A 20,602-nucleotide genomic window follows, 5' to 3' on the forward strand; every position below is an offset into this window, starting at 1 on the left:
AAAAAAAAAAAAAAACCTGATGTCAGTTCATTTCTTTGCTGCCAACTCGAATTTTTAGATTGGGGGGGGGTCAACAGAGAGAGCATCACACTTCCTCCAAATTTGGCAAGACACTGACAAGCCATTTAATCCATGGGTGTGGTAGAGCCAACTGAAGTCATCTTGTGCCACAGTCCAATAGTTACGTAGTCCTATTGAGACTCCCTGGTAGATGGACACGGTGGGTCACAGCTAGATAACAAGTGGTGAATTGTCTAAAGGGCCGACTTCTTCACCCTCCTAACTTGATACAAGCCTGGCAGCTTAAAACATAGGTTATAGGGGCTTTTGTGTAGAGGGCATGAGGGTCATGTGCTCACAGCGCTGGAGAAATCAGAATTGTCAAACACACAGACTTTTTTTTTCTTCAACAGAAGAAGTTGACACCTGTTCCCTGGTAAGGCAGAAGTGGCTATGGTTTAATAACTGGTGATTTTACCGTTCTGTGGAGCCTGCTCTCACTCGAATCCCCCTCAGCCTGAGCACTGTTTCTCAGTCAGCAGAACCCACTCTTATGGAAGAGGCAACAGGTGCTTTGCCAAAGCCAAATGCTTTGCAGGGGAGTTTCAGTGTGGTCATACCTTCAGGGTTGTCGTGATCACTGTCAGCAGTAAACCTTTTTCAAAAGTTTTACTGTTTAAATATGCAAATAAAATATAAAATAAACTGCGCAGGGTCAGATTCCGGAAGTTTGAACGGATGCCAGCTAAGGCAGCCTGAACTGAATTTCCTTCACGTGGATCTTTCTCTGCTGGCAGCGGAGCTTGCGGGGACCCCCACACTTCTGTCTCCCACCAGCAGCTCCCTGGTTGAACAAGCTCAAGGCCTGCTCAGGACATGTCATACAACAGTTCTGGACCGATCAACCATCCAAGCTTTCTTCAAACTGACCAACCCTAAATCAGGGGAGGAAGACGAGACCTTTGAAACCTCCAGTCCTCCGGAAGAGACTGGATTTTTAGACTCTCGGAGTGCAACCCCCTCCGCGTGCTCTAGTTCGTAGCGCGGTCTTTCTCTGTGTGTCTGTTCGCATGTGTTCTTTATCCTGTGTACACCTTTCTGTACCGTAATCGCCGATTCTGTCTTCCGTGTTCGCGATGTTTCTGCTACCAACTGTTAAGTTTCCAGATTTCACCTGCCTTCTATTTTTTTGTTTGTTTGTTTGTTTTTCGAGACAGGGTTTCTCTGTGGCTTTGGAGCCTATCCTAGAACTAGCTCTTGTAGACCAGGCTGGTCTCGAACTCACAGAGATCTGCCTGCCTCTGCCTCCCAAGTGCTGGGATTAAAGGCGTGCGCCACCACCTCCCGGCTGGGCTCGTCTGCCTTCTAATTCTTTAACTGGCAGAGAAAATGAACTCGATCAAGACCTCTAGACTGAGCCAGGCGTTGGTGGCGCACGCCTTTAATCCCAGCACTCGGGAGGCAGAGGCAGGTGGATCTCTGTGAGTTCGAGGCCAGCCTGGTCTACAAAGGGAGTTCCAGGACAGGCTCCAAAGCTACAGAGAAACCCTGTCTCGAAAAACAAAAACAAAAAAAAAAAAAAAAAAAAAAAAAAAAAAAAAAAAAAAAAAAAAAAAAAGACCTCTAGACTGTTCTTAGTCTCTCTTACGCGGGTGGACAGTCTTATGGGGGTGGCAGTGGGAAATTGTGCTTCTTTCTTCCTCTACAACCTAGTTCTCCAAAAGGCTTGGGCCCCATAGGTATTCTGAAACCTAAGTAACCAAGCTCAAAATGGCTCAAAGCCATGCATTTTAGGGTATTCAATGACTTCAGGCTTCTTAAAGGTACAGAGGGAGGGAGAGTGAATAATGTTCCCATGACTGACCTCAGCACCTACCCCAGGTAGATTGAAGTCTCCCAAAAAAATAAGAATACAAAATCTAGCACAGGAGCCATACGGGGTGAACTATTATGGGGGTGGGGGAAACGTAGCACCCGTCATACTCCTGGACAGATTGAAAAAACCACAGAGGGTAAGTCATTGGAGACCCAAAGCTCAAGGCCGGAAAGGGCAGGCCCCTGCAAGCCCCGCCCACCGGACATGCCCAGAAGGCCTCGAGCCGGAAACCCGGGACAAGTGTGCACCGCCATGTCTGTGCTTCGACTCCTCGGGGTCCTGCGGCAGCCGGTGAGTGTTAGCGCTCCCACATGCCTAGGGAGCCCAGACTGAAGCCACCTGACAGCGGAGCGAGGGACGGCCTGAAGTCGGGTGGGGTGACAGTCCCTTTAAATGGTGGCGTAAATATGGCCATCGGGGGGAATAATGAGGACACTAGAAGATAGTGCAGGCCACGTGGGTGTCTCGTTCTCCATCTGGCGTGTGTGACTTTCCCCTGAATTGCCTGAGTGGACTTGGCTAATTTTGTATTGAGAATTTCTAGTCGAGGCCATATTGGTGTTCGAGTACCACAGGCCTTCATTTCTGCTCAGCCTGCCGAGTATTACCATCCAGAAAGGTTGGACTTCAAACCAAGTTTTCCAGACTTAGAAGTCTCTCTCTCTCTTTAAAATTTTTGGTTTGTTTTTTTACATTGATGTGTATGGGGTGGAGGATGCACACTTGTGGATGTCGGAGGACTCCTTGCGGTGGCCATTTCTCTCCTACCACATTAGTTCCATGGGTAGAACTCTGGTTATCAATCAGGTGCGGTGGCCAGAGCTGAAATGATGGAACTTCTGATTTCTTTTCCTTGCTTGCTTGTAATATCTGAAGTCAAAGGAATTACAGCATCCCCCCCCCCTCCTCTGATCCCCTAGGGGCCTCACCCGTATCTGTTATAGTACCACAGAAAAGAATTTCAGGAAAGTCAGAGTGACATAAAGTAAGTTTATTAAATGAAGCAGAAAGAAAGGACTTGGAAAGAGTCAAGTGAGACTGTGAATGTGAATAGTATAATCGATTTGGGGTTGAAGCCACTTAATATTTATCTTAAGTTTAGATGTTAGAAAAAGTATGTGCTGGCATATTCCTTTTTCTGCCTTCACAGAAGATACTTTTAAAGACATAGACTACAGATTGTGGCTGGAGAAGTATTAGGGATAAACATTAATCAAAACTTCACTTACTTATACATAGGCCACAAGAGATTGGATTTAAACAATTGTTCATTAGCAATCTTTTAATTGCTTTTTAAATTTTTAATGTGTATGTTTATGTCTGTACACGTATGTGGATGCAAGTTCCCCCTGGAGACCAGAATGGGGCATCTGGATCCCTTGGAGCTCGAGTTACAGCAGGTTGTAAACTGACCAGAGTAGGTGTTGGGAATCAGACTCAGGTCTTTGCAAGGACTGGAAGCACTTTTTACTGCAAAGCCATCCCTTCAGCCCATCAGCCATTGTTAACAATTTCACTTGTGATAACTCTCAAACAGTAGAGTTCTTTTTATAGGTGGTCAGGTCAGTTATGCTCACGATTCTTTGGTGTCATCTGGAGAAAGGATATAACCAAGTGGATAAGAGGCTCGCCTCTCTGACACCCCTTTATTTCCTAACTCTCTATCCTGCCTTGATGAGATCAGGCTTTCCCTTCCCCACCCCCACATTTCTCTCTCCTCTCAGATACTATTGAATGGGGAAAAAATTTCAAAACAAAGGACATGACTGCTCTTAGCTATGGTGGAGGAGAACATTTATTACAGATAATTGGGAGAACATAGAGGGAGGGACATCTGGGAGACTCCAGAGTGGACAGGACCTAACTGAGCAGGCAGAGGGGAAAGGGAAGGGGAGGTGGAAGGGGAACCAGGTGCAGTTGCCAGAAGGCCAAAGGTCCAACGAGCCTGGTGACCGAAATGTCTGGGTTATATAGGGAAGAGCTTCTGGGAAAGGGCAGGCAAGCTCCTGGGCTGGACAGTTCAAGGTAGAGGGCAGGGTATGCCATCATACTCTGAGACAGATAGGACTGAGGGATGCTGGGAGAACCTGGCAGCCAGGTCCAGCTTTGATAATGTTAAAAAGATCCTTCAGCTGTTTGTCCTGGGTTTGCGACATAATAATTGTGTGAAGATTTGTTCTGAGCAGGTTATTTGAGTAAGGCAGACAAGCTGAGTCCTGGTCTCTGTCTTTGGAGAATTCATTGACTCCATGGGAAAATGGCTAGCAAACACTATGTTGTCAGGAACAACCTGATAAAGGGATCCTCTGTGTCTCCTTTCCTAGTACAGGGAGGAAGGGGGTGGGGCAAGATATGTGTCCAAGAGGTAACTTTTAAGATGGACATTTAATGTTTTAAGTTTACTGGTTTCTAAAAATTAAAAATAAAGTCTACAACAATAGCCTAAAAAGCTCATGAAGGTATTATTAATATCTTTATTTCAAGTACAGGATTTAATCTATAATTGCCCAGAATTATCACATCACAAAAGAGATTAGTTGCTGTGTAGGTGGAGTTTTTCTGTGTCACAGCAGTTGCTTCCAAATAAGCACACCGAAGCTTATTATTATAAATGCTTGGCCACAGCCGGGCGGTGGTGACGCACGCCTTTAGTCCCAGCACTTGAGAGGCAGAGGCAGGCGGATCTCTGTGAGTTCAAGACCAGCCTGGTCTACAAGAGCTAGTTCCAGGACAGGCTCCAAAACCACAGAGAAACCTTGTCTCGAAAAACCAAAAAAAAAAAAAAAAAATGCTTGGCCACTAGCTCAGGCTTATTACTAACTAGCTCTTACAACTTAAATTAACCCATTTCTATTAATCTATGAGATACTCCAAGGCTCTTGGCTTTTACTTCTTTTGTGTGTCCTGCTTCCTTTCCATCCTTCTAGCTAGTGACTCCTCTGCCTTTTTTCTCAGCATTATCTCTGCCCTGAAAATTCTGCCTAGCTATTTGCCAATCAGCTTTTTATTAACAATGAGAGCAATACAACTTCACAATGTATAGGATTATTATTCTACATAGATTTTTAATCACAAAAATCATAACTTCTCAAATATAAGGCTTAGAGAAACATTAAATGTGTTTGCAATTCCATAAAATATCATATGGCTTCTCTATTTTCATCCCCCAAATCTGAACTTGTGTTATCAGCTATTAATAGATTCTCATTTGGAGGGACAGTCAAGTTGGGTCCTCATGTACTACAATACAGAACTAATATCAAATACCCCAATTACATGATTTTTCTGGTTTTCAACAGATTTGCCATTTGCATTTGTTTCTTCCTTTGACCAGACTGGCTTCAAACTCAGAGATCCACCTGCCTCTGCCTCATGTGTGCTGGGATTCAAGGCGTGGGCCACCACCACAGGCCTGCTATTTGCATTTCTAAAACAAGGATGTATCTTCCTAGTTTATATTCTTATTTTTAACATAAGCATGTGTGACACATGCCACCCATTTGTGTCCTTTTGTTAGGAAAAAGCTGAACTTCAAAGAGGATAGCGAGAAGCAGCAAGACTCTAAAATCACACATGACTGTGGTGGTTTGAATGCAAATGACCCACAGGCTCATATCTGCATGGGCTTTCTGTATACTAAGCTTATTGGCATAACAGCAAAGGAAAATGTTTTAAATGTCTAGATCTATTTTATCAGAGCACTTGGCGCAGGTGAATTTGGAACAGAGGCAGCTCAGTGATAAATAATAGTGTAGGGTCTCACAGGATTATCAGTAACAGCAATGAAAGCTAGGCCCATATGACTTCCTTGATGAAAAATACCAAACACGAAGAATTAATACACAACTCAGTGGATACATGTATACTGTTTGACAGATTCCAAGGAAGTCTGCTCTTCGTGTTCTGTTTAACATTAGAATAGAAATTCTACCAAGGGCAATTCTGTAAGAAAAGGTAATAAAAATTATCAATAGAAGCAAATATACATGTATTATGTAGGTGACATGGTCTAGCATATAGAAGATCCTAAGTATTACATAAAATAAAGCATAACAATCTCAATGAGGGGGCAAGATGCAAGAACAATATAAGGAAACCAGTCGCATCTTTGTACACTTGAAGGAAACATCCCAGCATAGTGATTTCAAAGTGAGCCTGGGCTATATGAGGCCTTGTCTAGAAAAAAAGGAAAGAAGTGAGCCATAAGTGAGTTTGGAAATGACTCCAGGGAAAGCAGCATCCAAGGGAACGAAATGTGGAAGAGCAAATGAAACAGAACAGGCTGCCAGCTGAGCTGCTCCAGCCAAGATGCAGAGCCCAAGGGGCGCATTTCGGCTGTCATGGACCCACCAACTGCCAGGGTTTCCCTTCCATGAGGATGATGGACTGCATCCTCTCAAACACTGAGCTAAAGTGAACTTTTTACCCCTTAAATCTGTAAATGCTATGTAAACTTGAGAGCCTGTTTTCTAGATGGCTGAAAGGCATTGAGATCTAACGGTTTGATCTAGCACCTAAGAGGCAGTGGCAGACTTAGGAGTTCAAAGCTGAGGAACCTATAAAACATCAAAATCCCCACTGGTTTCACTTTTCAAATTCATGGGAAAATTGAAAGAACCCAGAGTAGCAATTCAACCATGAAGAACACCAGTGAGAGTGGAGGAGTTGTGCTTTGGAGTTGCACCAACAGGACCTTGCTAATGAAGACCAGGGAGCTTGGCAGAGTGACTAGACATGGATTATTGGAGCATGTTGGGGGAGGCTGTTCATTTGTTCCTGGAAGCTCAGACCTGACATAATCACTCAGAAACTATATTATTTGCAGTACTATTTACCCAATATCTTGAGCATATTTCTAGCTAGCTCTTTCATCTTAAATTAACCCATTTCTATTAATCTGTGTATTGCCACGTGGCTGTGGCTTACTGGCAAGGTTCTGGCATGTCCGTCTCCTGCAGGTGACTACATGGCTTCTCACTGACTCTTCCTACTTTCTCCCAGCATTCAGTTTAGTTTCCCTGCCTAGCTCTATTCTGCACTATCACAGTTATTATTCATTAACTAATAAAAGCAACACATATACAGAAGGACTTCCCACACCATAATGCAGTCTGAAGCATTTGGGGCTGATGCCTGCCACCCACTTCAGGTATGGATGCTTTTGTGCCCACTGAGGATCGGTAGGAAAGTAGCTGAGACCATGCCATGGCCCTGCCTGGGCAGGCAGCAGAATCAGGTCTGCTAGGAGTTCACAGGCAGGAGAGCATGATGGTTTCCCACCACCATACACAGAGATATTTCCAGGCCATGCAGTGCGCTGCATGGCAGATTTAGCTATTACTCAGATAAAAAGGGTTTATGTGCTGCACACTCCTTCTCAGAGTTAAAGTGGTGAGCGCAGCTCCTACCTGGTGGTCCCAGAGCTAGCAGTAATGGTACATTGCCATAATGAAAGGCAGAGAGAGACAGAGCCACTGCATGAGCAGACCAATTTGCAGGAAAGAAATGTAGCGGGCGGTGGTGTTGGCTCAGCCTTTAATCCCAGTATTCGGTAGACAGAAGCAGGTTCTAGGCCAGCCTGGTCTACAGAGTGAGTTCTAGGACAGCCAGGGCTACAGAGAGCAACCCTGTTTCAAAAAAATAACAGAGAGAGAGAGAGAGAGAGAGAGAATCTGAGAAAGCCAGTATCGTGTATAATCATAACATTCAGAAAATTGAGGCATGAGGATCGTGAGTTTGAAATCAGCCTGGGCTACATAGACCATGTTTCAAAAAAAGAAAAGAAGCCCTTATGCCTTATGCTTAGGATTGACTTATTTGTTTGTCTGTTTGAGAGAAGTTCTTGCTGTGTAGCCTTGTATTGCCTGGAACTTACTATGTCGATTAGGTGGCTTCAAACTCTGAAATCCTCCTGCTCTGCCTCCTAGGTGCTAGGTAGGATTAATGGTGTGTACAACCACACCTGGCCTGAGGTCCAGCTGATTTTTAACAAAGATGCCAAAACAATTCAGTAGAGAAAAACAATGATACTTTCCAGCAGATGTTAGGACACCTAATACATGCAAATGAATGAAATTGAACCCTTGTTTCAAAAGACATACAAAACCTCTCTCAGTATATCAAAGACCTTAATGTCGGAACTAAATTAAAACTCTTAATAGACATGATAACAATCTGAGAGTAGATAATATGACAGTAGATTCCCAGATAGGAAATCACCACAACCACAGCCACTCAAAGGGGAAAAAGTCGGCTTTGTCACAGGTGACACGGAAAACATGTGAAATAGGAGACATGATGTCATTATATAAAAATGTCATGATGAGCCGTGCGGTGGTGGCGCACGCCTTTAATCCCAGCACTCGGGAGGCAGAGGCAGGTAGATCTCTGTGAGTTCGAGGCCAGCCTGGTCTACAAGAGCTAGTTCCAGGACAGGAACCAAAAGCTACGGAGAAACCCCGTCTCAAAAAAAAAAAAAAAGTCATGATGAAACCCATTATTTTACATACATAATGTACATTAATAAAAATGTTAAATCAGCCAGGCAGTGTTGGTGCACGTCTTTAATCCCAGCACTACGGAGGCAGAGGCAGGCAGATCTCTGAGTTCAAGGCCAGCCTGATCTATAGAGCAAGTTTCAGGACAGCCAGGGCCACACAAAGAGAAATTCTATCTTGGAAGAAAAGAGAAGAAAAGAAAAGAAAAGAAAAGAAACAGAAAACTAAAACAATAATTTTAAATCATCTGATAAAGGAAACTACTTCTTAAAGTTTACATTTCAATAAAAAGACAATTCTTCCAATTTGAAAGTGGGCAAGAAGACTTGAGAGATGGCTCAGGTGAAGATGGTGCTTGCTGCCAAGCCTGACGATTCCATCACCGGGACCCGTGTTGTGGAAGAAGAAAATCAGCTCTACAAATAGTTGTCCTCCACATGTGCACTATGGCATGCCCACCTCCTAGCCCTGATAAGTAAACTAATGTAGGGGCTGCATAGATGGCTCAGCAGGTAAGAATATGTACTACTTTTGCAGAGGACCAGCGTTTAGATCCTAGCATCTATGTCTAGTGGCAGTTGTGAGCATACTCTTCTGACCTCCATGGGCATGCACACACACACGTGTTCACACACACACATGTTGACACACAATTACACATAAATAAAAAATCTTTTTAAAAAATGTACGTGGACATGTGATCCAAATAAACATTTTTTTTCAAAGCAGATATATGGATGGCCAATAAGCACACAAATAAATGCTTACTATTATGTCATCTAGTCTTAAGGGCACACCTTCACTGTCCTAACTTTTTTCCCACTAGGCTATTTCTCGTAAAGGTTCTACCATCTTCCAGTCATACCAGAGGGTAGCCACCAAGCAAATCCTTTAGCACTGCCTTTTGTGGACATTCCAGATCCAAACTGTAGCAGCAATATCAAGCTCACCCCACGGATTTCCAACGAAATCACACCTCCTAATCCTTTGTTTTGTTTTGTTTTGAGACAGGGTTTCTCTCTGTAGCTCTGGCTGTCTAGGAACTCTCTTTGTAGACTAGGCTTTATTTGTTAAAACACCAACAAAAGATCACCAATAAAAGATTTTTATTTTATGTGTCTAGGTGTTTTGTCTGCATGTATGTTTGTGCACTGCATGTGTATAATGTCCATGGAGGCCAGAAGAGGGTGTCAGATCTCCTGGGACTGGAGTTACATTTGGATTGTAAACCACCATACAGGTGGCAGGAATCAAACCTGGGTTAAGAGCAGCCGGTGCTCTTAAGCAATGAGTCCTCTCTCCAGCCCCTGCTGAATAAGTTTTTAAGAGACAGGACCATATAGCGGGAAGAATATAGACTCTAGAATCTGACAGTTCTGGATTTGAATACTGATGCAGTTATCTCTGTGTGATCATTGTACCCTTTCTGATCATTAATCTTCATATTGGTAAGATGAAAGATTTTAAGAATGCTAGAAAGTGCATGTGAAATCCTGATGCTTGGTTGGTAGCGAGTGCTGTTGTGAGAGGTATCCTGGCAACCACTTAACACACTTGCATTTCCTTACTGCTTTGGATAGTCCCTCCCATGAACTTTCCTGTTTTGGTTTTCTCTTACCTCCCACCCAGGACCTTGTAAAATGCTAACCCAGGACCTTGTAGATGCTAAATAGAAGCTTTATCCCCTGTCCAAGCCCTGAACTGGGCTTGCAAGTATCAATTCCATGAGACCATATTCCCTCCCTCCGTCAAACATTACTGATTAATTGAGCATTGTTTCATGTTGGGCCCAGAATCCTTGTTACAGTCCTCAAGGCAGTGACTTCTAACCAGTAGGAAGTGACACAGGAGCTGGAACTGTGTGTTCTCCTTTAGGACCAGATACAGAGTGGCTGGCTGGGAAGGAAATCTGAACTTGTCTTTGTTTTTTTTTAGTCTCTTCTTCACCTTTTGACAAGTAAAGTTGGGAAAAAGTTTCCTGTGATGACCCTGAATTCTTACCCTTTCAAAGATGAGAAAGAAGAAAATTCCAAACCCATTGGTCGTTACCCTATTCCCTATAAGAAGGACCTGCCCTTTGACATCGTAGAGCTCATGGAGGAGATGGAAAGAAAGGTGAGAGACACCTTGCTGCAGGGGTCATTGCCAGTGGGGAGCCCTGTATAGGCCTCTGTGATTGCCAGTACCGCTTGCCACAGTCTGCCTAAGCTCACCACTGTGGGTGGACCCTTCCTGGGTCCAGGTACCTTAGATGATATGTTCTTCCTCTTGGCTTCTGCGTCTTTACTCTGTCCCTTAGTGCTTTGCTCACTGTGACTGAGCTGCACTCTGTAGTTCTGTATAGCACTATAGTATAGTGCAGATATATAACCAATATATCTCAGTGAGGATATATGCTAACTGCTTAAGGGATAGGTATCTTGCTTTTTCCTCTAAAATCAAGCAGAAAAGTGAAACAACAATCTGATTCTATTACACAGTTAGTCATTATTAATATGTTGATGTTTTGTACTTCCCTATTTTCTTTGTAAAAATATCCATGTAAATTTCTTTAATGAAATTGTTGTCTTGAATATGTTTTAGGTCAAAAACATTCTTTTTTGTTGTTTGTTTTAGAGACAATGTTTCTCTGTGTGAAACAATCCTGGCTGTCCTGGAACCCACTCTGTAGACCAGACTGGCCTTGAACTCACAGAGATGCACCTGCCTCTGTTTCCTGGTGCTGGGATTAAAGGCGTGCGCCACTATTGCCCAGCACATCATTGTTTTCAGTGGTGCCTTTTATGAGGCCAGTTGAATAAAGATGCTGTATTCATCTCAGCAATCTACCATTACTGGACTTGTATGTGTATGTTTATCCATATAGCTCTTTGTACATTCATGAATTGCTCTTTGATTGAATTTAGTTTTTATTCCACTTTAAATAATTTGTTTTTCCATTTGTAGAGTAACATTGTAAAATCCACAGTATCAAATCAACTGCATTGCTTAAACTAATTCCTTAACAATTTTGTGCAAGCATATTTTAATAAAGCTGAATCAAAATAATGTATCTCTATATATCCATGTGATATCTTCTATATAAATCAATAATTACACAATCTGATTTTTTAAGACTTTTGACCATAAGAGCCAAGGTAGATTCAGTGCTTTAAGATTCTATGGAAACAAGGAACAGCAGTATATATATGCAGGAGTCTGGCAGCTCTGTAGCATCTGTGTGGTGAGCTCTGATAGTAGTTTTTACTAGCTGGGAATTTATTAGACCTAACCTGGAGAACCTAAATGATAGGGTGTATCAATATCTCTATTTCAGGATGTTAATTACCACAATTATTGTGTGCACTTTAGAAGTAACAGTTATACCCTGAAAGGTGAAGGGATGCATAGGAGAGGCTGTCCCAAGACTGTATTTAACACAGCCCTACCTCATTACTGTTACTTATTCTGATTCTAGTTTTCATTTTGTGTGACTCTGTCCTTTTCCTTTCCTGCAGACAGGATTTTTACCAAATGTATTTAAAGTGTTGTCTTACCGGCCTTTGGAATTCAGAGCTTTCTTTGCTTACTACAATGCCATCTATAATAAAGAAACAGGTAAATGAATTAACACATTCTTGGATAAAGTCCATATACTTGGCTCCTGCCTTAGTATTTCTAGAGTCCTTGGTTACTACATCAGCAAGCAGCTCAGCTTTTGTTATATCTCTGGATTCTTGTTTTATTAGTAGTGGTAGTGGTGGGGGGAGGAGGAGGGAGGGATGAGAGAGAGAGAATGAGAATGAATATGTGTGCCTGATTATATAGTCTTAGCTGGCCCGGGACTCATTATGTAGACTTATTATGTAGCTGGTCTTGTTTTTGTTTTGTTTTGTTTTGTTTTTCAAGCCAGGGTTTCTCTGTGGTTTTGGAGCCTGTCCTGGAACTAGCTCCTGTACACCAGGCTGGTCTCGAACTCACAGAGATCCGCCTGCCTCTGCCTCCCGAGTGCTGGGATTAAAGGCCTGCGCCACCACCGCCCGGCTGTAGCTGGTCATGAATTCACGGCATTTCTGGTACCTCAGCTTGCCAAGTGCTGCGATTACAAACATACACTACCACATTCAGTGGCAGATTTAGATTTTGAAGCTAATGTCTGAATGCAGCTTTATGACTATAGTTGTAGAATTTAGCCTGGCGGTGATGGCACACACCTTTAATCTCAGCACTCGGGAGGCAAAGGCAGGTGGATCTCTGTGAGTTCGAGGCCAGCCTGGTCTACAACTACAGAGCCTGGTCTAAGCTACAGAGAAACTCTACCTCGAAAAAAAAAAACCAACAAAAAACAAAAAAGAACTTAAATTAAGTAACAATAATATTTTTTTCCTTGATTTTTTTCAAGACAGGGTTTCTCTGTGTTTTTTCCTTTGCAAGTGATTGACAATTGGAGATAGCTTCTGGGTTAAGGACAGGGCTCATGTTCACTTCCCCCGTCAGCACTGGGACCTTACCTGGTGCAGACTTGTAAGGCCCTGTGCATGCTGCCATGGTCTCTGTAAGTTCATACGTCTATCAGTTCTGCTGTGTCTAAAAAGGCACTGTTTCCTTGATGTCCTCAATCCTTACTAACTCTTATGTTTCTGCCTCCTTTTTCACATAGCTCCGTGAGCCCTGAGGGAAGGGGTTTGATGACTATATCCACTTAGGACTGAGTATTTCAAAGTCTCTTACTCTCTGCATATTGTCCAGTTGTGGTCTCTATTAGTTCTCATCTAGGCAAGAGGAAGCTTCTGTGATGATGGCTGCCTGGGACGCTGATCCACAGGCACAGCAGACTGTCCGTCAGGACTCATTTTATTGTCCATTCCTTTAGCAGAACAATAGTATGTGCGTTTCTTACCTAGTCTCTGGTCCTTGGCTCCCTGAGTAGTGCCAGGCATGGTTCCATCTCACAGAGTGGACCTTAAATCCTATCATAGCTGTTGGTCACTCCCACAACCTTGGTGCCACTATTGCACCTGAGCATTCTGCAGATAGGTCCCCATTGCAGACTGGGCTGTGGTCACCTTTCTCCCCTGGTACTATGAATACTGGATAGTAGGATCGAAAGCTTTAGCTAGACAACAGCACAATCTCTCCGTGTTCAATGAGATATATAGGTGTTGTCTTCAGCAATAGGGCCTTACTGACAGTTTCACAAATACTCTTGAGAGGAGAAATAGACAATAGAAGAACAAGGTGACTTTAGGAAGAATCAAGTGACAAAAGATAACAAGAAATGAGAATGAGTGTGCAGGTGAGGGTCGATGAGTAGGTGTGCGGGCAGGGTTGTTGATAAACATCTTAGGCCAGATGGGTTCTTTCTAAGCTGCTGTTTGGGCTCTCTAGACGGGTCTCCTTTCCTTTTCCTCTCCAGGTCGGCTCAGCAAAGCTGACAAGGAACTCATCATCGTAGTGACCAGCCTGGGTGACAAGTGCCTATACAGCGTTGTTGTCCACAGCGCCATGTACAGGGTCTACTCAAAGAACCCAGGACTCTCTGACCAGGTCGGTGCCTACCTCTCCTGTGTCAGTGTAAGGGCCTCTCTGTACCTGGAGAGAGGGCAGAGCCCATGTCCTTGTAAGGTGTGGGGCATACACCTCAAGTTCTTCCCACTATGTGAGTTCCCGCCACTAGTCCCCTGCTTTGTTCGGTATACATGTCATGGTGGAGGGAGGGAGTAACTGAACCTCCAGACTTTATCCAAAAGTACTGGTTACTTGGCCTATATTCCCTTTTCTCTAAGGGAGTCTTTAAGTGTTCCACACTCTCAGTTCAGAGGCTGCCCTGGCATGGAACATCCAACTGTAAGCTGAGTCTTACTGCAAAGCTGCTCTTTGCTGCTACGCTGCACTGCTTTCGTTTCCCAGTGCCGAATGGTACAGTCACTGATTATTACAACAGGGACAAGTCAGAGTATTAGCTTTTTTTTATTTATTATTATTTTTTTAGCGCTGGCCCCAGGCTTTGGGCCAATCTGCCTATCTTTCTGGAATGGGCTCTGTCCTCTCTTATCACCAAGATTGATTGTGAAATGGTCCTGTTTCCCCAGTAAGTGCCTTACTCTGCCCTTGGTTCATCTCAAATCAGGCTTTTGGCCATCACAGGTGATCCTAATTATTCAGAAAATGGCTGAGGATAGAGACAGCCAATGAGGATTTGCCACAAAGCTTCCCTGGTTCTAATTTCTACAATGAAATTCCCTTGGTTTTGGAGCTGGGGAACTAAAACATTTTCTCTGAATTATTCTCAAGTTGAGATTCATCAGTCTCTCTGCCCCTATGGTCTTCTCTCCTGACCTGGCCTGGGTGGAGATTGTATGACTAGCCTGCAGGTAACTTCCATGTCGGCCCGTTTGTCCTACAGAGTGCTCCCTCCAGTCAGCCGGTCCTTGCTCACCCAGGCTTTGTCAGCTATTGCCTCCTGGTTGCCATGAAGCAAGTTGTCATACTGTGGTTGCTAAGTTGGTCAAGTGTCTTTAGTTTTAGAGGTTTCCAGTATTTTACTCCAGCAGAGAAAATGTGAGTCTGTGGGACCTCATGCACTTGGAACCTGACCCCAGCTCTGCCATGACGTGGCCATATGACCTTAGGGAAGTTACTTTGCTTTTCAGAGCTGCAGTTTCCTCTTAATGAAGTGGGGATAATAAAAATACTACTGCTCGGATGAGACAATAAATTTGAAATGTCAAGCTCATTCTTAACGCTCCCATCGCTAAAATGTGAGGGTCTTCTTGTTTTTGTTTTTGAATTTAGCTTTGTGAGACAGTCTCTTGTGCTGTAGCTAAGGACGGCTCAGAGTTCACAGAGTAACCTCTCAGGGAACCTCTTGCCTCAGCATGAGCCACCATACTTGGATAAGTAGAAACTATTAATATCACAAATATTGTATCTTGATTGGGCATCACTGGGGACAGCAGGGTAGCCCGTGAGCTCTACTGTTCTCATCCGGAAGGCAAGCTTTTCAAGTGTGAGGTTTCTGTTTTGACTCTGAGTTTTTAAGCTACAAATGTTTAGAGGAAAAGAGAGGATTTGTAGGATTTGTTTGGTTTTTTCAAGAGACACTGTCTTGTATGTGTGTGTGTGTTGTTTTTTTTTTTAATTTTTTGCCTAGACTTTTACTAAACTGAATTAATAATCCTCTTATCTCAGCTTTGAGTAGAAAGGATTGCCACTATGTCCGGTGGGGGGGGGGAGCTTTTTTCTTTTTTAAAGTTATGGGTATGTGTGTAAGCCTGCATAAGTTTCTGTGCACTATACGCATGTAGGTATCTTTGGAGGCTAGCAGAGGGTGTTGGATCCCCTGGAACTGGGGTTACTGCAGGTGTGAGACAGCATGTGGGTGCTGGACACTGAACCTGGGTCCTGGAAAAGAGCACTAAATGCTCCTAACTATTGAGCCATTTTTCCAGCCTGAAAATAAAGAGGGTTTTGAAGCTAGAACAAACAAAAAGACTTTTAAGAATATTTATTTGGGGTGTGTGTATGTGTGTGTGCACTTTGCTTGCATGTATATGTACCATATGTGTATGCCTGGTGCTCTCAGAGGTCAGAAGAGGGTGTCAGGTTCCCTGAAACTGGAGATACAGATGATTGTGAACTGAATCTAGCTCCTCTGCAAGAGCATGTACTCCTAACCATGGAGGTGTCTTTCTAGTCCCGCAAAAACACTTCTTGGTAGGCATGGTTTTGAACTTGATTTCCAAGTTTATATTCCATTAGGCTTGACCAAGATATTTCTCGTCCTGCCCTAACTTTGCTCCCTTTATTCTAGAATAACCTTGAGGGATTTTCCCCACTGATTCCACTTGATCTTGGATTTTATTAGCTGTGTTGTACTGGACTAAGATTCTGATTGTGCGTTTCATTGCAGGTCTGTATAAACTGGAGAAAGTCTGACCTCCCTGCTCGAGAAAAAGCAATGATAGAGTTTGCACTTGCCGTTTCCCAAGCTGACGACATAACAGATGACCATTTCAAAAAGCTGGAAATGCATGGCTTCAGTAGAGAAGATGCCTGGGACATAGCTACCATCACAGCTTTCTACGCTATGGCCAACCGCCTTGTTCACTTTATCGACATCATTCCTAACAAGGGGTACTATTCACTGGGCAGAGACAAGGATGCTAACCAGACAGAGAACGAACTTACTGCTCCGAAAGGATAAAAGCCTGACAGGAAAGGCCAGTATTTATCATTTCAGTTAGGTTGCATTAGAAGACACCCATTGGATAGCAATTAAAAATAAATACAAAACATCTAGTTATTGGTTAGAGAAAAAAAATTGTTCCCCACCTGCCTGATGAAGTCCTTGAGTGTCCAGGGGCATGTGACACTTGAAACTTGGGGACACAGTTCAGAAAGCCTTTGTTGATTATTTGCTTCCATTGTGATCCAAAAGGACTGTATGGCAAAGGAATTCCCATGATGCTTTAAATATGAGTAGACATCTAATTGAATTTTGGCTAAAGTTGAAAATCTTTTAGCTTTCCAAATGGTATTACCTAGAAATTGGTCGATATAGACTGATCTGACGTCTGCTCCTTATTAACATGGCTGTGCGATTAGACTCTAATATGGGGCCCACAGGAACAGGTGCAGCTAAATTTAGTTCTATTTTCAGTGCCTTCTCAGTTTTTTTTTTCTGATGTTACAGAATCTTTTTTTAACTATTAAATTTATTTTTTAAAACAATCTTTTCTCATTTTACATACCTATCCCAGTTCCCACTCCCGCCCCTCTTGATGTTATAGAATCTTAGTCATGTGTAATATGCTCTTATTTTAGGTTTTAGTAAAAAAATATTTGGAATAATTGAGTGCTCACATATTAAATACAAACGTTTAAAAACAAGGCATTACTAAATTACTTATTCTCGGTGTTGCCACTTGTCTTGAATTTTTATCAGTGAACACTTGTTTTGTCTTCTCTACAGTACTAGGGGTTTAAAGTCAGGGTTTCACACATGCTAGGCAAGCGCTCCACGGCTGAACCATACCCTCCGTGAACAGCTCTTAAATGGCTTTGGGACTTTGGTATGTTTTTCATGTTGAATCCCTGAACTGTGAAATCTGATTATCTGGAGCCAATACAAACTAAATGAAGACTTACTGATTTTCTGCTGACGGTTCAGCCACTAATTAGCTCCCTCCAGACGTCTTCCAGGTCTATCATCTCCAGGTTTACCATTAGAGTACCAAATGTGAACTTCCTACAACGCTGCCCTTAACAAGACCTAGAAAATTTGTCAGTTCTTGTATCTGCCTTTCCTTTTCCCTCAAGCTCTCCTTTTTGAGAACTAAGGTTCCTTGCACAACCCCCCCCCCATTCCTTGTTAACGCTTTCCCCAAAACAGGTTATTTGTACTCAGCTCCAGCAGTGAGAAAGGCCCTTCGTGCAGTGCTCAGCAGATGCAGTATGAGCAGGGAGAAGGCGGGTTTGAGCAGATATTTAAGGCACCGATATAGAGTCCTTTATTCTAGGCACTGTACAGTCTAGTGCTAATGTTCTTGAATCTTTAGACTTCTAGGCTGAGTAGGCAGTGTGCCAGGAGACTTACGGTGTGACCTACAAAAATACAGTGATGCACCCACCCCCTCACCCCGCCCAATCTCGTAAGGACAGCAGTAGGTAATCCGACCCAGTCTAGTCGGACTGGTCAGGCACACAGCCAGTCGTGCTCCCTGACAGCTGTGGGCCGACTCAGATACTTGTAGCTGGTCCTGTGCGTCCGACCTTGCTCACAGAGGGCTAGTCGCTCCTGACCTCACAGTCCTCCCGGGCAGGGGCGCTACCGACTCGGCGGTGTCCCTGCTTTTCGGTCCCCGACGGAGGGCAGCCTAGCGGTGACGCGGGTTTCCCAGCCGGCGGATTTAGGACGCGGCACCCGGAAGTGGCGGCTGGAGCGGGAGCGCTGAGTTGTCGGGCGGCGGGACAGCGGCCCGGAATAGGGGGCGGGGGTGTTGGTCATGTTTCCCTTCGGGCCCCACAGCCCGGGCGGGGACGGGGCGGCTGGAGCTGAGGAGCCGCCGCCTTTCGGAGGGCCGGCGGCAGCTTCCAGACCGCCCTCTCCAGCTCCGCGGCCGGCGCCCCAGCAGCAGCAGGGAGCTGACGCGGCCCCTCCCCCGCCCGCAGCCCGGAGCCCTCGCCTCCCGGGCGGCTCCGCGCTGTCGTCGGCTGAGCGTGCGGGAGAGCTCGCGGCCCCGGGAGCTCTGGAGCTGTCGGCCGCTGCAGCGCAGGCCGAGCTGTCACCGTCGTCCTCGCCGCGCAGGCGCTCGAGGCCAGACTGCAGGGCCGGCCACCGGAGCCGGCAGGGCCTCGGCGCTGGCCTGGGCGGCCCTGGCGCCCGACTGTTCGGGTGGCTGAGGGAGCGGAGCCTCGGCCGCGGGCTGTTCGTGGACCCGGCGCGGGACAACTTCCGCACGATGACGAACCTGTATGGTTCCATCCACCCCGCGGACTCCGTGTACCTCAGCACCCGCACCCACGGGGCTGTCTTCAACCTCGAGTATTCGCCCGACGGGTAAGTGCCTGCGCCGCAGCTGCCTCCCTCCGCTCAGGGCGGCTTGCGGCTGCCGCCGGCCTTCGTGTCCCTGCTACCTGCGGGAGCACGTAGTTTGTCACCTGTGAGCCCCGCCCTGGCCTTTTGCTGTTGGCTGGCCCAGTGCCGCCCTTGGGGGTCCTGGAGGCTCGTTGCTGGTCTGTCTGAGCCGCTCCACAAGGAGAAATGCCTGGTGCACCGTAGGCACTCAGTAAATACACTTTAAATGCCCACCGTTCCGCTGTTATCCTCAGCTGGCCTTTCTCTGAGCCGAGCTTGTGTTAAAAGTGTTCAAGGTAAGAAGCCTTCAGAATCTTTAGACCTTGTGCCAAATCCTGCCATGAGCAGGCAGTCGAAAACTCTAGAAAGATGCTAAGACACTGCAGAAATACGTTTCTCGGTGTTTGGGCCATTTGTGGCATAGACTACATCCTTGAGTTAAGAGTACCCAACTTTTTTTTTAACTGGTTCACTTTAAACTATAGGACAATTCCAAAACTCTCCGAGGTCTATTTAATACTTTATCTTGTGCGTGGACAAGTTCAACGCCAATCAGAGGAAAGACACTGTTCATGGTTTCACCTTAAGATGACATATTAATAGCATTCTTAGCACATCGGGCCTCCGAGTTACTAGTCTCTGGTTAGTTAATGCGTTCATTCACTCAGTCCCCCATTAACCCGATGCTCCTGGAACACTTGATAGGTTGCGAATGCATGGATAACAGCAATGAGTAAAGCTAGCTAATGACACTTTTATTGAGCCGAGGCTCTATTAGTTCTATTGGATATGAGATTCTGTAGGTGTACTACAAATTGAGATAAAGGCTTAAAGTCTGTTGAGCTAGGCTACCCTGAAAAAGTGACACCTGGATCACGATCAGGGAAAAAAAATTGCAGGAGCCACATGATTCAAGACTGCTGGGTAAAGAATAGAAGTATTTCAGAGGAGTGTGGACTTAAGCTGAAGGGCCATATTAGCATAGAATGTTAGGAAATGGAAATAACGAAACAAAATTTTCAAGGAGGAAAGACCTCGAATATGCTGAGAAACCTGGGAACACAGTTACTGAGCAAGTAAAACTTGTTCTAGTTCATTGACGAGAATGCTTCTCTTTTTTTTTTTTTTTTTTTTTTTTTGAGACAAGGTTTCTCTGTAACTTTGGTGCCTGGCCTGGAACTAGCTCTTGTAGACCAGGCTGGCCTCGAACTCACAGAGATCCGCCTGCCTCTGCCTCCCGAGTGCTGGGATTAAAGGTGTAAGCCACCACTGCCAGGCAGAGAGTGCTTCTTCCTAATTATACCTGGTTCTAGAATCTCTGCAGTGTTTCCTCATAGTAGTTGGCTGGCGTTTTAGCAGTGGGTACATACATGAGTCTGGAAGAAAGCTAATGAGAATAGAAACTTCAGCTGAAGCTTATTCATGGCACCTTCTTCTTTTTTGCGCTATTCTTCAAGCTTTCTCCTCACTCCCAAATACTGTCTATGCCTCTCTGTTTTGTAGCTCAGTTTTACCAAACTGAACTTTCAGGATTTAAGAAGTAGTTTTATTGATTCTCTGGAGGTAGAATTTTAAATAGAAAATGGTGATCCTAGAATTACATATAATTTTTTTTTTTTTTTTTTGGTTTTTTTCGAGACAGGGTTTCTCTGTGGTTTTGGAGCCTGTCCT

The 20,602-nt window shown here is 44.5% G+C and overlaps 2 protein-coding genes across 2 annotated transcripts in view; both read left to right on the forward strand.

The window, feature by feature from the left end:
- The first annotated feature begins 2,080 nt into the window (after positions 1–2,080).
- On the forward strand, positions 2,081–17,226 carry LOC101996909. The gene is made up of 5 exons (XM_005362380.3): positions 2,081–2,167; positions 10,309–10,488; positions 11,871–11,970; positions 13,769–13,899; positions 16,265–17,226. The coding sequence occupies exons 1-5, from the start codon at positions 2,081–2,083 to the stop codon at positions 16,556–16,558; spliced, it is 792 nt and encodes a 263-aa protein (XP_005362437.1). The 3' UTR covers positions 16,559–17,226.
- A 1,063-nt stretch (positions 17,227–18,289) lies between these two features.
- The window catches only part of Dcaf10 (DDB1 and CUL4 associated factor 10), a 45,827-nt gene continuing 43,514 nt past the window's right edge, over positions 18,290–20,602 (forward strand). The window contains exon 1 of the mRNA XM_005362126.2: positions 18,290–18,913. Coding sequence (XP_005362183.1) covers positions 18,360–18,913 — 554 coding nt within the window. The 5' untranslated portion in view covers positions 18,290–18,359. The remainder of the gene's footprint in view (positions 18,914–20,602) is intronic.

The sequence above is a fragment of the Microtus ochrogaster genome, linkage group LG5, assembly GCF_000317375.1.
Source record: "Microtus ochrogaster isolate Prairie Vole_2 linkage group LG5, MicOch1.0, whole genome shotgun sequence".
Taxonomy (NCBI): Eukaryota; Metazoa; Chordata; class Mammalia; order Rodentia; family Cricetidae; genus Microtus; species Microtus ochrogaster.

Excerpts from the sequence above, each read along its gene's own strand:
- LOC101996909 (XM_005362380.3), top strand. The coding sequence starts at position 2,081 with ATGCCCAGAAGGCCTCGAGCCGGAAACCCGGGACAAGTGTGCACCGCC. Across the intron at positions 2,168-10,308 it reads TCGGGGTCCTGCGGCAGCCG|TCTCTTCTTCACCTTTTGAC; the intron begins GTGAGTGTTAGC and ends GTTTTTTTTTAG. Across the intron at positions 10,489-11,870 it reads TGGAGGAGATGGAAAGAAAG|ACAGGATTTTTACCAAATGT; the intron begins GTGAGAGACACC and ends CCTTTCCTGCAG.